Here is a 17,243-nt window from a genome sequence, read left to right as displayed (position 1 = left end):
ACAAATAGAAGTATGCACAGTATATAGAAATTTGATAAAAGTACTTTTACAGTTTAATTTTCATAAAAAGAAAACAACATGTGCCATCAATTCACTGTAATGTATAAAAATTAAATTTATCACAACTTTTTTTTTACTCTTCCACCCCTTCTCACACCTTTCCCATCCGCTAATTTTATCAAAATTAATTACATATATAAACTTGAAGATTGCCACAAATTCTTAAGAAAAAATACTATATAATCTTGTATTGGTATTTCACTTGACGTAAGAATAAGAATTAATTTTTTCTTTTAGCGAAGAACTCTTTTTTTTTTAATTTATTGTACTCTATCACAAATAACCTTTTTAGATAAAAGTGGTAAAGGGTTCAATCTATTTCTTATGCAACCACATTTAGACCATTGGTTGACTATATTTTTATATTTTTATTTTGAATGGAAATTGCATATGTTACTTCCCATAAAAAATCAAAAAATTGTATATTAGTCGTTTCATTTACTAAATTTATAGCCATTTTTAACCTAATAATTGGATAAGTTGCTTCAATCATAATGGTTTAAAATGTAGTTTTATTTTTAATTTTTATTATTTCACATACTTTTTTTTAGCATAAGTAGGAGGTCTCAAATCTAAAGCCCTATTCTCCTATACCACTAACCCATTCCTTTTTCGCCATTATTTCATGTACTTGCTAGGTCTTTAGATTATAAATTGTTTTTTTTTTAATTTTTTGGATAGCATATTTCTGGAGAAAGAGAGTACTTTTTAGGACCTTTTCCAAAGAGTCTATAATAAAAACTAGATGAAGAATTTATAAATGTATAGAGATAGAGATGATAATATGTAAAATCCAGCATTTGTCTAGAAACCAAATGTTAAAAAAGAAACCAAAGTAGATTTTGAAGATAAAGAAAAAAGAATTCACAATAAAAAAATAAGATTAAGATAAGACATAATGAAAAATGTATGCGGACCAGAATGTTCCTTTTTCCTCTCAAATGTTAAAAGTTGCGTGTATCATCAAGGTGTTAGGATATGAAATAATTTAAATTTAGAAATGATAAGAATATAGTCTATAATCAATGTCTTGAAATCAACTCATTACATTTTAGGAATTAAAGTAAATAAAAAATCTACAAAAAAGGAATTGAGTGTTTAGAAATAATTTAAATTTGGAAATGACAAGAATATAGTCTACAATCAAGATTTTGAAATAAATTCATTATATTTTAAGAATTAAAATAAATAAAAAATCTACAAAAAAGGAATTGAAAGTTTGGAAATAATTCAAATTTTTGAAATGATTAGAATATAGTCTACAATCAAGATTTTGAAATCAACTCATAACATTTTAGGAATTAAAATAAATTTTAAAAATCTACAAAAAAGGAATTGAGATTTTGGAAATAATTCAAATGTTTGAAATGATGAGAATATAGTCTACAATCAGGATTTTGAAATCAACTCATTACATTTTAGGAATTAAAATAAATAGAAAATTTATATATATAAAAAAGGAATTAAGAGTTTGGAGGTCTAGAATGGTTTCTAATCGGAACCCCTCCCGTGTAATTTATATAGATATAGATAACTTAGACAAAGTAGAAAAGATTTTAAATTCTTCGTTGAATCTCCCAATTCAAAGACAACCTAATTTTTGGCAGTCTTATCCTTCGAACCAGCATTTCTAGGAATGGGAATAAACAAATAAAGAATTTGTAGGAAAACCCGCAAATATTTTCCGAAATTACTAACTAATGGACGGTATCTGCTTCTGCTCATATTCATTCATAATGTTCTATACATATTGATTTATCTGCAATGCATGACTGCTAATTTAATTTGTTTCAATCTTCTCAAAAGGCTTCCATGACATTGACTTGATAACTGCCGCATTTTGGTGTGTAGTTATTTACTGTATTCTACACAAAGACAGAATGTAATTTCTATATTTTGTTTTTGCTGCTGTCGTACATTCAATTGCAGAAGAAGTCGGTGTACGGCTAGTTGAACATTGAACACAACCTGCGGCAGAATTACCCCAAAATATGCTAAAACTCAGCACCCGAAGTAAACTTTTTTTTTTTTTGTTTTTGGCTATCTTGCTATCGTTATTCATGAAAAACAATTACTCCTCCGTCCCACTTTGATAGTCTTGATTCTTGCTTCCTGCGACCTTAAGATATATCGAATTCATTCTTGCTTCGCGACCTTAAGTGATTATATCGAATTCATGATTATCTCGAGGTTAACAATATATGATCACTACATCACTTCTTGCGACCTTTTTAATTTACACCATTGGTATGCCAGTTCCAAGAAAGTAAACGGCCCTCGGTAAAACCAGCATTACATTTAATATGCAGATTAGCACGTGACTAACTAATTGCGCTAAGAACAAGAAGGAAAGTCATCAAAGCAACCTCCTCTATTAATTGCCTATTTATACCAAACCTCACCGTGCCATTTTATATGAATTCTGTGAAGTAGTCCTATAACTACAGGCATATAGTATCAGGCAGTAAAATCTGTGCTCCAAGAACTTCTTCCCATGGCCACCGACAAAGCAGTTGCAGCTGATAAGTATAGGTCTTTCTTACACGAAGAAGGACAAAACTTTGAGTGGAGACATGGTGGCCCTCCAATTTACGATTCTGTCAACAAGGTTTTTGAAGAAGGCCGAACTAAGGTGCTTGGAATTTCTCATCTTTTTCAAACCCCGCTTTTCTCTTTTATGTATTTATCTGCTGGTATCAAAATGAGTAAACCCTGCTCCAACGTTTACATGTTTATCAACATGGTTTGCAGGAATGGCCAAAAGGGTCCCTAGAAGAGGTAGTTCAAAATGCTGTAAAGTCATGGGAGATGGAGCTGTCTCACAAGACTCGTATACAAGATTTCAGGACCATAAATCCTGAGAAATTCAAGCTTATCGTCAATGGTAGGACAAATTATCACATAAACAACACTAAGGCAACCCTCGATGATTTTTGTTTTTTCCCCCTCATCTGGATGCTGTATGTTTCAGTAGTCATTTATCACCATCATGAATCATGAGAGATGTCGATCAGCTAATGTTTTCCACGCAGTACACACGTTCACGTGTTTTTGTATCCAGTCTTTTCTTGAATGGGGGACTTAAAAAACCAAGGGATTGTTGATTATGTGATTTAACCACGTCTTAAACACCAAAGGCTACTTTCTTGTCTATTTGGATATTCAAAAAAAAAAAATCCAAAGAATATATAGTACACCTCTTTGGTTTGGATGGATCTTTCCTTTTTAACTCCTCATATTTGAGTAGGATCCCTTCTTTTCTTTAGAGTAGAATAGAATAGGTTATAAGCGTTACAGCTAATATCCCACCAATCTCTAATATGAAGTTGATCAAACTAATTAGTATTTTCTATTATCATTTGTTAAAGGCTAATTGTCGAGAATCTTACTTACAAGTTACAACCTAACCTTAAGCGTTCAGGATTAAAATCCCTGTACAATCTAAATAACCCTGAGTTTTTTACTGTAACATGAAAAGTAGTGGTATTATCATATGGGCTAATAATTTGGTTTGGGAGTGCAGGAAAAGAGGGATTATCAGGGGAAGAAACACTAAAGCTGGGGAGCTACAATGCGTTGTTAAAGAGTTCAATGCCAGAGGAATTCAAGTACTACAAAGCAGAAGAAGAGAGCTTTGAATCTTCTCATGATGCATTCCGCTCAGCCTTTCCTCGTGGATTTGCATGGGAAGTAATCAGTGTTTATTCCGGACCCCCAGTGGTCACCTTCAAATTCAGGCACTGGGGCTACTTTGAAGGACCTTTCAAAGGCCATGCCCCTACTGGGGAGATGGTCCAGTTCTATGGCCTCGCAGTCATGAAGGTAAGCAAAGCGCCTCGCGCGTTAACTTACCCCTCCCACATCATTTTTCCATTTGTTTTGCCAATAACAGTAACAACTGGACAAATAGATTGTCTCCGTTGCGCGAAATAATTAGTGAAAAAAGTGATGTAATATCAACAATTGATATGGTATTTTTCTTTGAATATTTATGGCAGGTTGATGAATCATTGAGGGCAGAAGACGTGGAAGTTTACTATGATCCTGCGGAGCTATTCGCTGGGTTGCTTAAGCGATCCGATATCTCTGACTCTGCCAACATTTCAGCGCCTTCAGGTCATGGCTGTCCTTTTCACAATTAGATAATGTTAAAATCGTTCCATCCTTTCTGGACCAAAGGCAGAAGTCCAACAAATTTCCTTTTCAAGAAGTGGACATTTGTCTTTCCATAAATTTTTTTTTTTTTTTTTTTAAAGGAGGACCGTCCGTGTATCTTTTAATTTACTTGGAAGGGCCATCCGTGTTGTTCATCAATTCAAGACTGCTGTGATTTATTCAACTTTTGTCATTATTGCTACGCTGCTTTAATACGAAATCGAACGCTAATTGAAGCTCTAAAAATATCTCATCATAAGCATGGATGCTTATAAAAGCCGAATACAAATCAACTCTGTCGTTTTGACAGCCACCTGCAGTATAATAGAAAGTGTTTACTCCACCAGAAAGGCAGAAACTACGTCTGTAGAATCGAAATTTGGCCCTTGAAGTTCCCGTGGCATATTCCTGGAGGTGAAGGTAGAGAAGCTTAACCCTCCTACGGTCTGTAGAAACTGCTGATTGAAGACGTCTTACTTCAGCTCCGTAGATATCAAAAGAATTCAGACTGCTGAGATTAGGCAAGAAACAAATTCCACGAAAGATTTTTAAGTGAAATTATAGATGTACAGTTGAATGCTTAGAGAGGGAAAAATGGGGAAAAAAAAAGAAAAGAAAGTATACTACATCTAATTCGGTACAACAACACAGAATTACTTGAGTGTTGACCTACTCAAATAGGGTGTTACCAATGAGATTGACAACTACATACAAACTACAGCAGAAAAAAATATCCCTATTCCTAAAAGAGCAGCTCGCTGCGGTGAAAATCAGAATTGTTGCTTATACCAAGGTGGCTTTCGTCAACAAGGGCCAGAGTCAACATTTCTGTGCAGAATTGGTCGTCTGGTTTTAGCCTTAACGCCTGTTTGAGAAAGTGGGGAGGTGAGACTGAATGAGAACCAGGGAAACAGAACAATCAAAATGGTCGACACCATCTTTTCAGTGGCCTCTCCATGGATTTTATTATGACTAAAGAACAATGCGTTTGTAAAATTCAGGGAAATATAGTCATGTTTTGATTGTCATTCTAATGGTTCTTGCAAGCCAGCGCTAGAGCAAAAATAGTATACCTTGTGATAATAGGCAATTGCAGCAGTAAAGTTGTTCTGCAGAAAGATTGCATTATCAGCGAAATATTTAAAACATGCTTGTTCCATAGATACAACAGGAGGCAAAGCAAACCTCAGCGAAGTTAATTACCTGCAGGTGGTAAGTGTATGCAAGACCAGCATACGTACTCAAACTTCTTGTTGACAATGCAAGAGCTTTTTCATAGTATGTTACTGCTTCATTGTACCTCCTGATACGGAATAGGTTACATTAGTTAGTTTAAACAAGGCTTTTGCTTTTCGTTCAGTCTTCAATAAAATATATTTAATTTCTAAGAGTACTCAAAGATGCACCTATAAACTCAAAATAAAATAGACATACTTTAGTTTTCTTAGTGCATGAGCAAGATTGACAAGGGTTGGTTCCCATGTCTCACTTAAAGAGGATGCAATGAGACCTAATGTCCTCTCAAACCACCACACAGCCTTGTCGTACCTGAAGGACAATGGGATGAGAAAGTAAGTAGACTTAGTAAGATTCAAAGATATGATTAACAAATTGACAAGTCAAAGAAATTTATAAACCAGGACAATTGTACAATGGATGTAAAGAAGCTAAATAATTCCCTTAATATGAAATTGGATATCTTGCTAGTTATTCTTTTCCCAAAATATTATCAATTTTTACTATCATCACACTGTTGTATCTAAACTGCACCTAGCTTGGGGATCCTCATCTTCCCTTTCATCCTCGAACTTCGCAATTAGCAAATGTGCTAAAACTAAGATGATTGTACCAAATCAAACTGTATTAATCTGTTCAGGGAGATTCCAGTATCAAATTTTAGGCCAGATAACGTCTAAAACCAACTGAAATGTGTAGCAGTGACCAAATCACCATGTTTAAAAAACCTAGACAAATTATATTGCTTTTCAGTAGCTAATGTTCTATATCCTAATACTGTGACTAGTAATAAACAAACAGGCTAACAATTTTATAAAAAGTGCACCGAACTACAACCATCAAGAGGGAAAGAGGTACTACAGCAAAAATACTCATTAGCAGAAAAACAATTTTCCAGGGAATTGCTTCTTACTCCTTCATATTATAGGCAACAACTCCAAGTTCATTGTAGACAAGTGGATCTGAAGGCCATATTGCCCTAGCCTGCATAAAAAACTGAAAACAAAATCCTATCAGAATACCGAATATAAAGATTGCCTGCCAAAACATTGAAGTTGGGTTTGTCTTTTCCCTTAAAAAAATTGCAAAATCGGCAAAGAGATGTGATACACACTCTCCAACTCAGCAGAACTCGTGATCACCTGCTCAGCCAGTTTGAAACTGTGAGTTCGCATGTATTCCATCCCAATATACATAGTAGGCAGATGGCACCTGGAATAAGAGAATATCAACATTCAACCTGTAAAAGACAATTTATACTCCATAAGTAATAAGAGGGCCCTCGTAATGCACAGCTTCAAAGTATTTTCATCAGTGTCAAAAATGTGAAGTGCACTTGTAACTACTGAATCATTTTCATACAACTCTATGGAACAACCAATAAAGCTTGTGAAAATTGAAATGACCGACAGAAGCTACTCTTAGGAGTAATTAGAGAAGATTAGCTCCTCTAAGAAAAGACTCAACATCAAAATAACTTTTAAAAATGAATTGTGCTGCAAACAGGTTCAGCTAATATAGACTCCACATTGAAAAAAACTCCTCCAAACGATCTGGCAAAAAAATTCAGTTAACATACAGATCACAAAAATTTGGCAGACAGTTCATATTGAACTTAAGAAAGAGAGATTTACCCAGGAAATAAACGTGCAGCAGTGCGATAAGCAGACATTGCTTGATCTCCTTCTTCTTGAGCAGCATAAGCATTCCCATAACCTATCCAAGCAGGGGCAAAAGACCCATCTAAACTTGTTGCCTTGCTGCAAAAATGACAGAACTAAATAGGAATCAAACAAAAATTCATACACTGCAACCAATTTGATCTGCTGCATAAGCTAAGCAAATAAATGGTTTGGGCAGCTTCAGTTGCAGCCAATTAGTTTCTCTTCCACTTAAAAAATAAAAAGATAAAGAAAGAAAGAAGAGGAAGAACAAAGTAGACTGTTAGTCTTACAAGTTAAGGATGTTGAGCAACTCCTGCCACATCAGTTTAAACAGTGGCATACCAAGGTGCCACATGGGTTTAAACAGTGACATACCAAGCTTATTCAATAGTAGAGTTACTTGTATAATATTCCAGGAGATATGTTATGCATTAGAATCTATTCCAAGTATTCATCCATTATACACTGAAACCACTGAACACTAGCCTCTATAGCATACATCAGTTACTTTAAAAAAATAATAATAATAAGAACCACAACCTGAGTCTTCTACTACCACTAGTCAGTACCTGAAATAGCGACGTGACTGATCAAATTTCTTGATGCAATAGTAGTAGCAACCTACAGCAAACCATGACAGGGCCCTACAGAAAGGTATCCAAATTAGTCAATCAGCTGTAAAGATGAAGTGGAAATGAACATCAAAGGAAGACAAAAAGGTTCACACAATGATTTTCAACCAGTTGTCTCAAATACAAAAAAGAGAAAAATAATTTCTCTGAAGAGAAGATAATTACAAGCCATCAAAATGCTGATTGCTGCCATTATTCATATACTTAGCCTCTACCTAATTATATCAGATTCAAATTAGAAAAATGTTCCATTCTGTCTATGATGAATAGATCAAATTCAGAAAATGAACCACAGGAAAGAATTCTCAAAAATACTCTCCTTGACACACAAACAGCAATATGCACTTCATTCAGTCACAATCAAAAAAGTTGGGACCTCAAAATATATGAGAATGATTTAGCACCTATCATCGTTAAGTATAAATCATGAATAAGTGCTTTTATTTATCCAGGGAGGTGGGCATGAGACCCCAAGAAAACTGAGATCTTCAAACATTTTATAACTCTCTGAATGCTCTTCTATTCAAAGCATAAATGCCTAAGTATGTGCTAAAGTCGGAAGATTCAATGATGCATCAATCATTTATCCGTTCTATTCTCAGTTGTCCACTAGCAGAATAGACCAAATTCAAATCACAGATTACAAAGGAGATATATTAAACGTTAGTCTTAAGTCTTCCATTTCACAGGAAATTCAGATAACAAGGTTTTCAAACAAATGAAAGAAGTTCTGAATTCTCACTTCTGAGGATAGTCCTTGACTAAATTGCATGCCATAAGATATAGCTCATTTGAATGCCCAAGCTCCATAGCTGCTGCTAAGTGTATTTGTGTACACTTCATGTGGAAAGGGTCCTTTTCAAGCAATCTGGTTTACATCATATGGAACAAAACAAAATCTCAATCCAGCAGTTTGGTTGTAAAGAGTTTGAACAATTCTGTTTTCAACAAAAATGCAAGCTTACACTGAGGTAAGCTGGAAGCACTTCTGGTATTCACCACACTGATGGTAGTACTCAGCTTTACAGGCCAAAAGGTCGGTATTGTTTCTCAGTGTACACAAGAAGGTTTTCTCTGAGGAGTTTGTATCAGCGTCTTCCTGTTCTAGTTCTCTAAATTTGGTTTCTATTACGTTTTTCTTATCATACTGGACAATAACATGAAAAGGAATATATGTTTAATTCACAAAAGAGGACACTAGGAAGATACATGCATCTAGAACAAGTAGAAGACATAAAAAAGTTCGTAGCTTGATAAAAATGAATATGAAGAAGCAACCACCGCATCAATATAATCCTGTCCACTGGGACATTATTACCTTCTTCATCAAACATGTGTAGAATGAAGAAAGCCAGCCATCTTCAGAACCACAATTCAGTGATGACAGTAATCTTGTCTCTGCAATTTAACATGAAAAAATATCATTGTTTATTTTTATCGCAACCAGGAAATCCAGAGGATTTAGACACAGAAGAAGAGATTCCACAGTAAATCAACCAAATATTCAACAAAAATATCACAAGATAGACAACAAATGCTTGAAATTCTTTTGGTCCCTGAAAAGCATGAAAAGTTCCATCACTTCTCACCTTCCTCACAAGTGAGCATATGATTTTCTGTAAGACATTCCAATGCCTGAATGCAGAAAAACCTGAGTGAGGAGAGACGGATGAGAGTAAAAGGAGATATATAAAGACGAGGAGGAGGCATAACCTAGTCAGATTAATGGGGAAACTGCTCTATAGTAAATCTACCACTTGGAAATGTTACAATTCAATCCTTGATAAGGTTCAAAATCAAATGTATCACCCATTGTAAAACACATACTAGCAAACCCTCTCCTTAGTATCCTCCCGTGTCTTCATCTTTGACAAGCATGCATTAAGGACCTCAGAGCTACAAAGTTTTAGTTGTTTATTATCTGACACTTGTAGCCATATCGCAGTCTACAAGGTTCCAAGACAATCAACAACCATGAAAACTGATCGAATTTTAGGATCCCAGCTTCCAACTACTCCAAAGGCCCACTAAAGGAGCTTAAGATAATTTTTGACATCCTCAAGGAAAAATTTCAGATAATATTGACAAGAATAACTAGATCAAATGTCGAAAAAAAAAATATCAGTCTTACCTCGTAGCACAGAGGATCAGCCTTGATAGCTGCTTTGTACCTTTAAGCATCAACACCAGAGTACAACAATGTGATTGACCCACAGAGTACCAATAGTTAATAAACTCAAGAGAGTGGGAGTGGAAATACCAGGAAAGGGAACAACAAGACGCATGAAAGGAAATGGGAAGGCAGAAGTTATACATGTAAAACATCGTACCATTCTCAAACCAAAAATCTAAATTAACATAAGACATTAATGAAAGCTACACTCTCAATACAAATGCAGCAGTCAAAAATAGTGTAACAACTATGACATGAATACTAACTCACCACAAGCGAGCCTGTGCACGATTTTCCAATGCTTCATATGCTTTACCTCTTAAAAAGCAAATTGCTGCTAAAATCTGCCACCATATGTAAGTTCTGTAAATATATTGAGCACATACCAATAGAGGTATCTCTTTATATCAAGTTTCATTTACGGATTAAAAGTAGCAGGAAACAGTGAGGGATAACTTAAAAAGATTCACTCTCCCTCCTGGAAGATTTGGTAGGAATTTTTTTTTTTACATGTTTTGTTGGAGTGGACAACTTACATTGATTTCCCGATCTTCTCCATCCTTGTCCAAATACATAATGTTGAGATCTCTTGTGTCTGTAATATTTCCATGCTCATCAACTTTGGCATCGCCAAGCATCAGGAGGCACTGGTCCCACTCTTTCAGTTCTTCCTGATCAAATATGATTGAAAGAAATTCCAACAAGAATCTAAAATTAGAAAAATAAATAAATTCCAGAGGATCCTGCATATAATAATCCTGGACAAACAAAAGGCTGTAACACAATGTTGAAATATGAATCAGTTGTTGGCCTTTTACTGCTTGCCAGTTCTACATATTTGATCTTTGATAACAACTGGGCCTAAGGCAATACTGTACTAAGCAATTCAGTTGCTATCAACAAAACGACTACACAGATTGCTGATTTGCTAAAACTTTCTAAATCTCATTAAACTTCAATTATTCATGTTCTGCAGTACAAAATGACTTCAGATATGCTGTTCTTTCTACCTATCAGGTGATTTTTTTTTTTTGTTTTGAACTTCAAATACTACAGTTGAGCTGCTTTGATCTATCTAAAATTCTAAATCCATACAAAAGCTGCAATAACCCACTACATACGTGGGTGCAATTGATTTACAAACCAAAAACTCCCAACCCTTAGTATAGAAAGATCAAAGCTCACCAAAAGCTGGCATAGATCCACCAAGAATCACATTCTGTAGAAAAAATAGATTATCCTTTCATTTCTATAGCATGATAATCATTTGCTCGCTAAGTATCTAACATTTCGCAACCCCACTCAGCTCTCAACGTAAATTAAGGCATATGTGAATCAACAGCGAGCTCAAAATCTCTACTTAGCAGACGATACATCTGAAATTCTCCATTACAAAAAGCTTAAAAAATGGATAATTTCGCTACCCTGAAATGATTTTTAAGAAAAATCCTAATTATCAGAAAATCCCAAAAACCAATTCATAAGAACCTATTTAGCAGCAGAAAAGAATCATACTATTGGCGGGGGAGGACGGAGACGGATAACTCACGAGGCATTTGGCGGCGAGGTATCGGAAGCGGAGGTCACGGAGGACGATTTGGGAGGCGTTGAGGAGATGAAAAGCACGTCGATAATGGCGACCGAGGTAAAGGGCCTGAGCCTGCATATAAATGTCGGCGGGGTCGGCGGTAAAGGCCGCTACTTTATCGGCGAAAAAGATCGCCGATGAGTACAAATGCTTGCTGACGCAGTCCCGAACTACTCCCCTCAGCTTCTCAATTTCTTCTTCCTTCATTTTATCCAGTAAAGATTTTAAATAATTTGTGGAAACGAATTGAATTTGGGATTTTGAGGTTTTGAAATTGAATGAAGTGATTAGGGGTTTAAGCGGTGAGAGTTAAAAGAGCGGGAGGTTGGTTTTGATTGATTGTCGTTTCTGACTGATGAAGATGGACATGACGGCGAAAAATGGGCTAGCTTTTGGGTTACTTTGGGCCTAAACTTTGGATCCAAGTGAAACTCTTGAGTATGTTTCGATAACAAATTTTTTTAAAAAATTTTTCGGTTGCATCATAGATACATTTTTCAATTTACCTTTTTATATTTTCAACCATCTTTTTATCTCATATATATCACTTCATAAAAAATACTACAGTAACTATTTTTAAGATTTGCCAATGAGACTCCCAAATGTTGCATAGGCCTCCCAAAAAAAGGAAAAAAAATAACGGATTTCTATATTCCAAAACCACCATTTTCCATCAATTTGACGAATGCATATTGTTGTATAAATGTGTTTATCAGTAATCTCGTTTTGCTTTTGCAATTATGTATAGGTTATCGGTTAATTTTAGATAATACGAGTTTGTGATACATTTTAGCAGTATTATCAAATTTTCTCTGGAAAAAACGTGAAATACACGACTAATAATGTGAATGTCCAATAAAAGTTGTACATTCCAATATTCATGCGCGGGCAGAAAAGAGATTTGGGCTTTAAGAGGTATAATTGTAGAGTTTCCATCAATTTATGGTTAAAATTCTTCAGAAGTTAATAAGAAAACTTTTATTTGAAATGCAAACCAATTTCTTTTGCATATATCAAAAGGTTCTACCCATATGAACATTAGCCCCAAGGATATCATCCCAACCCAAAGAAAAAAGGTATCTTGCCCTGAAGTCCATGAAAGTTTACCAGCAACTTGAAAAGCAAAGTTTTCAACCACTCATTGAATTACAAAAGCCCCACCCGTAACACTCATTATTCCTATGATTTGCATTTTCTCTTTTCAAAAACCTTTCTCCGAATCCTAGAGACCATTTCCGTTCTACCATCGTTTCTCTACATCATATTATATCAACTTTATGGCCAATTCTGAAGAGCCATCATCATCATCCTCATTAGAGTCGCCCCAGGAATTGGTACAAACTTTCTTCCCGGATGGTGGTAGTTCAGAAGTCTACATCCAAATGGTTTCCAAAAGCTTATCAGACAGGCTTTTGGGGAAGTACTTTGATGCTTCAGAATTCGACTTTGATTACGAGCAGAGTGGTTTATGGTCTCCATTGATTCCCACAAGGGCCTTCTTTTTATCTTCTCCACCCTACAACAATCACTTCTCCAAGATTGAATTGCTGGGAAAGTTAAAGAAACTGAAGAAAGCCCCGATGGCACGTTGGTTCAGAAACTGCATTAGTGCTTGTTTCAAGGTATATCCCGCGCAGTTCTGATTATTCCATTGCTTAGGAAAGTCAGATATATACGCTTGCATTGCTAGTTATTACTGAAGGGAAGTCCAGTCGTGATTAATCAGTGAGGTAGATTTCTTGTTGCTTTTGCAGGCTATTTGGCGTTCTTGAATTATATACATTCTGGATATCTAGCAACATGATGAGTTATTTTTAGGAGAGCTGATCAAAATGTTTCTTCACCTGATGCTGGTATCGAACCTTCAGCGAATGCAGAAATCTGGTTCCACTTCCAGCCAATCATCAAGAAGTTGGAGGTGGGAAAAGAGTTTTTGAGATCTGTAACTTGTACAACCTGTGCGTTCTTTCAGAATTAACAAAAGTTTTCCGACATTGAACAATGTGTTGTGTTGCTCACCTCCTTATTGAACAAGTGAACTGCAATGATGCATGAATGAGAAGCACTCCGTTCGATGATATCTTTATCCATAATCACATCCACATTGATCATGTGGGCTAGTTAATTACAACATAAGCTGTCTAAATCTCATCTGGCAACCCTTTTCTTTTGCTGCTTAGTTTCATTATTTGTGAATCACATCAATTCTAAACCGATTGGATGGTTGTAATTCCCATCTGCTTTTGGGGTTTTTAAACATTAATTTTTCTTTTTTTGGGTTTCGTGACAAGGGAAGTGAATGAACCAAAGACGAACATATCACATATGAATTATGATTTTCGTGTGAAATTGATGTACATTGATAAGTACAGGGCGCACTAGAAATATTTAATAGACCAAAGCGAGAACTGCAGTCTCGTTATCACTAGAGCTCACCGCATGAAACACACTCAAATTTCTGATCCAAATGCCAAGAACATTTTCGTGTCTTTTTTAACATTTTATATAAGCTATAGATTAATGTTAATCAGTATATCAATGTACACTGATATAACAAGAACATGCTACACGAATTAATAGGATTGCAAGCGAATCAATTTACTTATGAACGTTCACAAGCCGACTCAATCAAAACTCGACTCGAAATCGAATCAATCTAGTAAAACTATCGAACTCAAATCAACTTGAACATAGAAAAATTCAATTTATTAGTTCGAGAGCCATTTTTATTAAGGAAAAATGACTAACTATTGTTGATCTAATGCACTTTTTTTTTTTTGGGGTGACAGTCTAGTGCAGTTCACTGACCTTGGCAAAATTTGAATAGTAAAACAACGACAATTCAGCAGCAGCCACTGTTTCATATAACAGAGAGAATTTCAGTCTGAAGGTCGTGCTGCTAAAGCAGCAGTCAAATAGATCTGCTTTTCTTGACTTTAGAATTACTGCAAAACGCAGGCTTCATTTAAAATTGAAAGCTGCTCCTATTTAACTTTTCCTCTGTCGGTTTTACCTTGAACTATACCCTTCGCCCTTCGATTCCTTTTCCATGCAGATCTTGTTACCTTTAAGTTTTTAAAGCCAACATTTTACTTTGAATTCTTGTACTTGTTATTCCGGGTTCTTCGAGAATTAGACCGGTAATAATTAATTTTTCCTGGTTGAACCATTTTTATCATCTCATTTTGATTTGTGACTTAATTCTTTTTCAACCAGCTGTTCATGGCCTTTCCTTTTCTTTTTTTTTCTCTTTTTAATTCTTTTAGCTTCATTGATTGATCCAATTCCTTTCCAACTATAACATCTCAAATATTTTTCTAGGGAATCTCACGTATTATTCAAGTGGCCGGGTACAAATTTTGATTTACGAGAAAGTAATTTTGGACGGACCAATTACAAAAATCAGGTCTTAATTGAGATAAGCTATTTTAGTAATTAATATTAAAAGTTTCCTATGACGAAAATGATAATCTATACCTAATTGTCGTATTCAAGAAAAAAAAAAAAACCCCACATTAGCTTTTATCTGTGTTGAAATCTTTTCTACTACAAAAAGCAATTTGTGTTAAGAAAAAGCATCTACACAGTTTATTTTGCTTATACAATTGGCTTAGCTCCTTGATATTCATATTTTTTGGGATCTCTACATCAAAATGTCAAATAAAAGTTTCAAATTGTCATTTGACGTTATACAATTTCACAGGATTTTTCTTTGTTCTCGATTTAGCTGATAATACAGAAAATTAATGGAGCAACATGGCCCAAATCCCACCCCGAAAAAAATTTAAGAAACAAAATACATGGGCCAGTATTTTCCGCTCCGGCCCAAATAGTGGCCTTAGAAATGCCTTTTGATCCATCATCTTCAGGCGGGAACCAAACTCCCATTTATTTGCCAACTTCCATAGCCGTTGCATTTAAATGGAAAAACTCAATAAAATCTCTCCTTTCAGACTTTCTTCTCTCCTTCGCCTGCAAAAAGACCATAAACTTGCCTTCCAACTCTTCCTCAACCCCAACCCAAATGATCCTAACCCAAGTCCCAAGCCCTTCCGCTACTCTCCTCTGTCCTACGATCTCATTATCTCAAAGTTGGGTAGAGCCAAAATGTTTGATGAATTAGAACAAATAATCCAGAAATTAAGACAGGACACTCGAATAATCCCGAAAGAGATAATTTTTTGTAACATTATTACATTTTACGGCAGAGCACGTTTGTCCCAAAAAGCCCTCCAGATGTTTGATGAAATTCCATCTTTTCGCTGCCAAAGAACAATCAACGCGGTGAATTCTTTGTTAAATAGTCTGTCAATTTGCAGGGAATTTGAGAAAATGAGGGAAGTTTTTGTGGGTGTTGAGAAGTACGCTTGCCCGGATGCTTGTACGTATGGTATACTCATTAAAGCTTGCTGCAGGCAAGGGGATTTGGGTAATGCGTTGAATTTGTTTGATGGAATGCTTAAGAGAGGTATTGTGCCGAGTGTGGTGACATTTGGGACTTTGATTAATGGGTTCTGTGCGAATGCACACTTAGATGATGCTTTTAGATTGAAGAGAATGATGGAGAGGGACTTCAAATTGAAGCCTAATGCATTTGTGTATGTTGTGTTGCTTAAAGGGCTTTGCAAGAGTAATGCGGTTGATTCCGCTATTAAGCTTAAGAAGGAGATGATGAGGAAAAAGGTGGAATTGGATTCCACGGTGTATGCTACCTTGATTTCTGCACTATTCAAGGTTGGTCGTCGGGAGGATGTTTTTGGATTGTTAGATGAAATGAGAATAAATAACTGCACAATGAACACAGCCACATACAATGCAATGATACATGGATACTGTATGGAGAAGGACTTCGATTCTGCATTTGGAATATTAAATGAGATGGAAGCAAAGGGGTGTAAGCCAGATGTAATTAGTTACAATGTGATTATTGGTGGGCTTTGCATGGCGGGGAAGCTAAAAGAAGCTAACGAGTTATTTGAAGATATGCCAAGAAGGAAGTGCTTTCCGGATGTGGTGACTTATAGGGAACTCTTTGATGGCCTTTGTGATGGAATGCAATTGAAGGAAGCAGCACTTATTTTGGATGAGATGGTCTTCAAAGGTTATCTTCCTCGCTCTTCAAGTATATGTAAATTAGTTGATGGGTTAATTCGAGGAGAGGATACAGATAGGCTGTGGAAGGTTTTAAGTAGTTTGGTGAAGGGAAAGTTTTCTGATATAACCACATGGAGCATGGTGATATCTGTGGTGTTGAAAAAAGATGGGCTCTCAAACACCTGCCAGTTTATTGATTCTTTGTTAAAAGGAACAGATGATGCTCTTTCAGTCCTTTAGAGTTGGTTGTGTACAGTATTTGTGATTGACCATCAAGCTCTAATGGATTTATTGACTGCCCAAACTTTCAGCCCATGTCTTGTAAGATATCATTTCCCTTGTTCTTACTTGTGACGTTAGTAGTCCAAACAAGAGAAATAGGAAAGTTATGTTTCTTGGAATTAAGTAAAGCAGTAGATTGCAGTGTTCCATGTTTGTATAAATTTTCAGCATACCTTAGCAGTTTTTGTAATTTTATTGCTGACAGCATGAGGTGTAATACAGAGGGTAGTGAGTTTTTCCACTTTGTCTGCAATTATACATTTCTGTTCTATTGAAATTTCATGATCTTAATCTTGCCATCATGCTAGCCTTTCATGGCCAATTACTGTAAAGTGAATGCATGCTGCATCTAGTAGAAA

General features: G+C 35.7%; 4 protein-coding genes across 4 annotated transcripts; 3 read left to right on the top strand and 1 right to left on the bottom strand.

Annotated features, from left to right (window-relative positions):
- The first annotated feature begins 2,490 nt into the window (after positions 1-2,490).
- On the top strand, positions 2,491-4,296 carry LOC113769834 (pathogen-related protein). Its single transcript, XM_027314135.1, has 4 exons — positions 2,491-2,692; positions 2,812-2,944; positions 3,584-3,882; positions 4,059-4,296. The coding sequence occupies exons 1-4, from the start codon at positions 2,555-2,557 to the stop codon at positions 4,200-4,202; spliced, it is 714 nt and encodes a 237-aa protein (XP_027169936.1). The 5' UTR covers positions 2,491-2,554; the 3' UTR covers positions 4,203-4,296.
- Positions 4,297-4,312: 16 nt separating this feature from the next.
- On the bottom strand, positions 4,313-11,821 carry LOC113769833 (anaphase-promoting complex subunit 6). The gene is made up of 16 exons (XM_027314134.1): positions 11,470-11,821; positions 10,457-10,591; positions 10,191-10,264; positions 9,879-9,918; positions 9,337-9,382; positions 9,066-9,145; positions 8,713-8,894; positions 8,490-8,615; positions 7,685-7,759; positions 7,086-7,211; positions 6,594-6,663; positions 6,365-6,447; positions 5,650-5,763; positions 5,419-5,518; positions 5,289-5,324; positions 4,313-5,080 (listed from the first exon to the last, which is right to left on the bottom strand). Exons 1-16 carry the CDS (start codon positions 11,713-11,715, stop codon positions 4,958-4,960), a joined length of 1,656 nt encoding a protein of 551 aa, XP_027169935.1. The 5' UTR covers positions 11,716-11,821; the 3' UTR covers positions 4,313-4,957.
- Positions 11,822-12,731: 910 nt separating this feature from the next.
- Positions 12,732-13,658, top strand: LOC113769868. Its single transcript, XM_027314179.1, has 2 exons — positions 12,732-13,130; positions 13,263-13,658. The coding sequence occupies exons 1-2, from the start codon at positions 12,786-12,788 to the stop codon at positions 13,278-13,280; spliced, it is 363 nt and encodes a 120-aa protein (XP_027169980.1). The 5' UTR covers positions 12,732-12,785; the 3' UTR covers positions 13,281-13,658.
- A 1,771-nt stretch (positions 13,659-15,429) lies between these two features.
- LOC113771899 (putative pentatricopeptide repeat-containing protein At1g53330) lies at positions 15,430-16,842 on the top strand. Its single transcript, XM_027316447.1, has one exon. The coding sequence runs from the start codon at positions 15,430-15,432 to the stop codon at positions 16,840-16,842; it is 1,413 nt and encodes a 470-aa protein (XP_027172248.1).
- Positions 16,843-17,243: the final 401 nt, after the last annotated feature.

Source organism: Coffea eugenioides, chromosome 5, assembly GCF_003713205.1.
Source record: "Coffea eugenioides isolate CCC68of chromosome 5, Ceug_1.0, whole genome shotgun sequence".
Lineage (NCBI taxonomy): Eukaryota > Viridiplantae > Streptophyta > Magnoliopsida > Gentianales > Rubiaceae > Coffea > Coffea eugenioides.
Note: the sequence above shows the minus strand (reverse complement) of the source record. Positions and strands in the feature narration are given on the sequence as shown.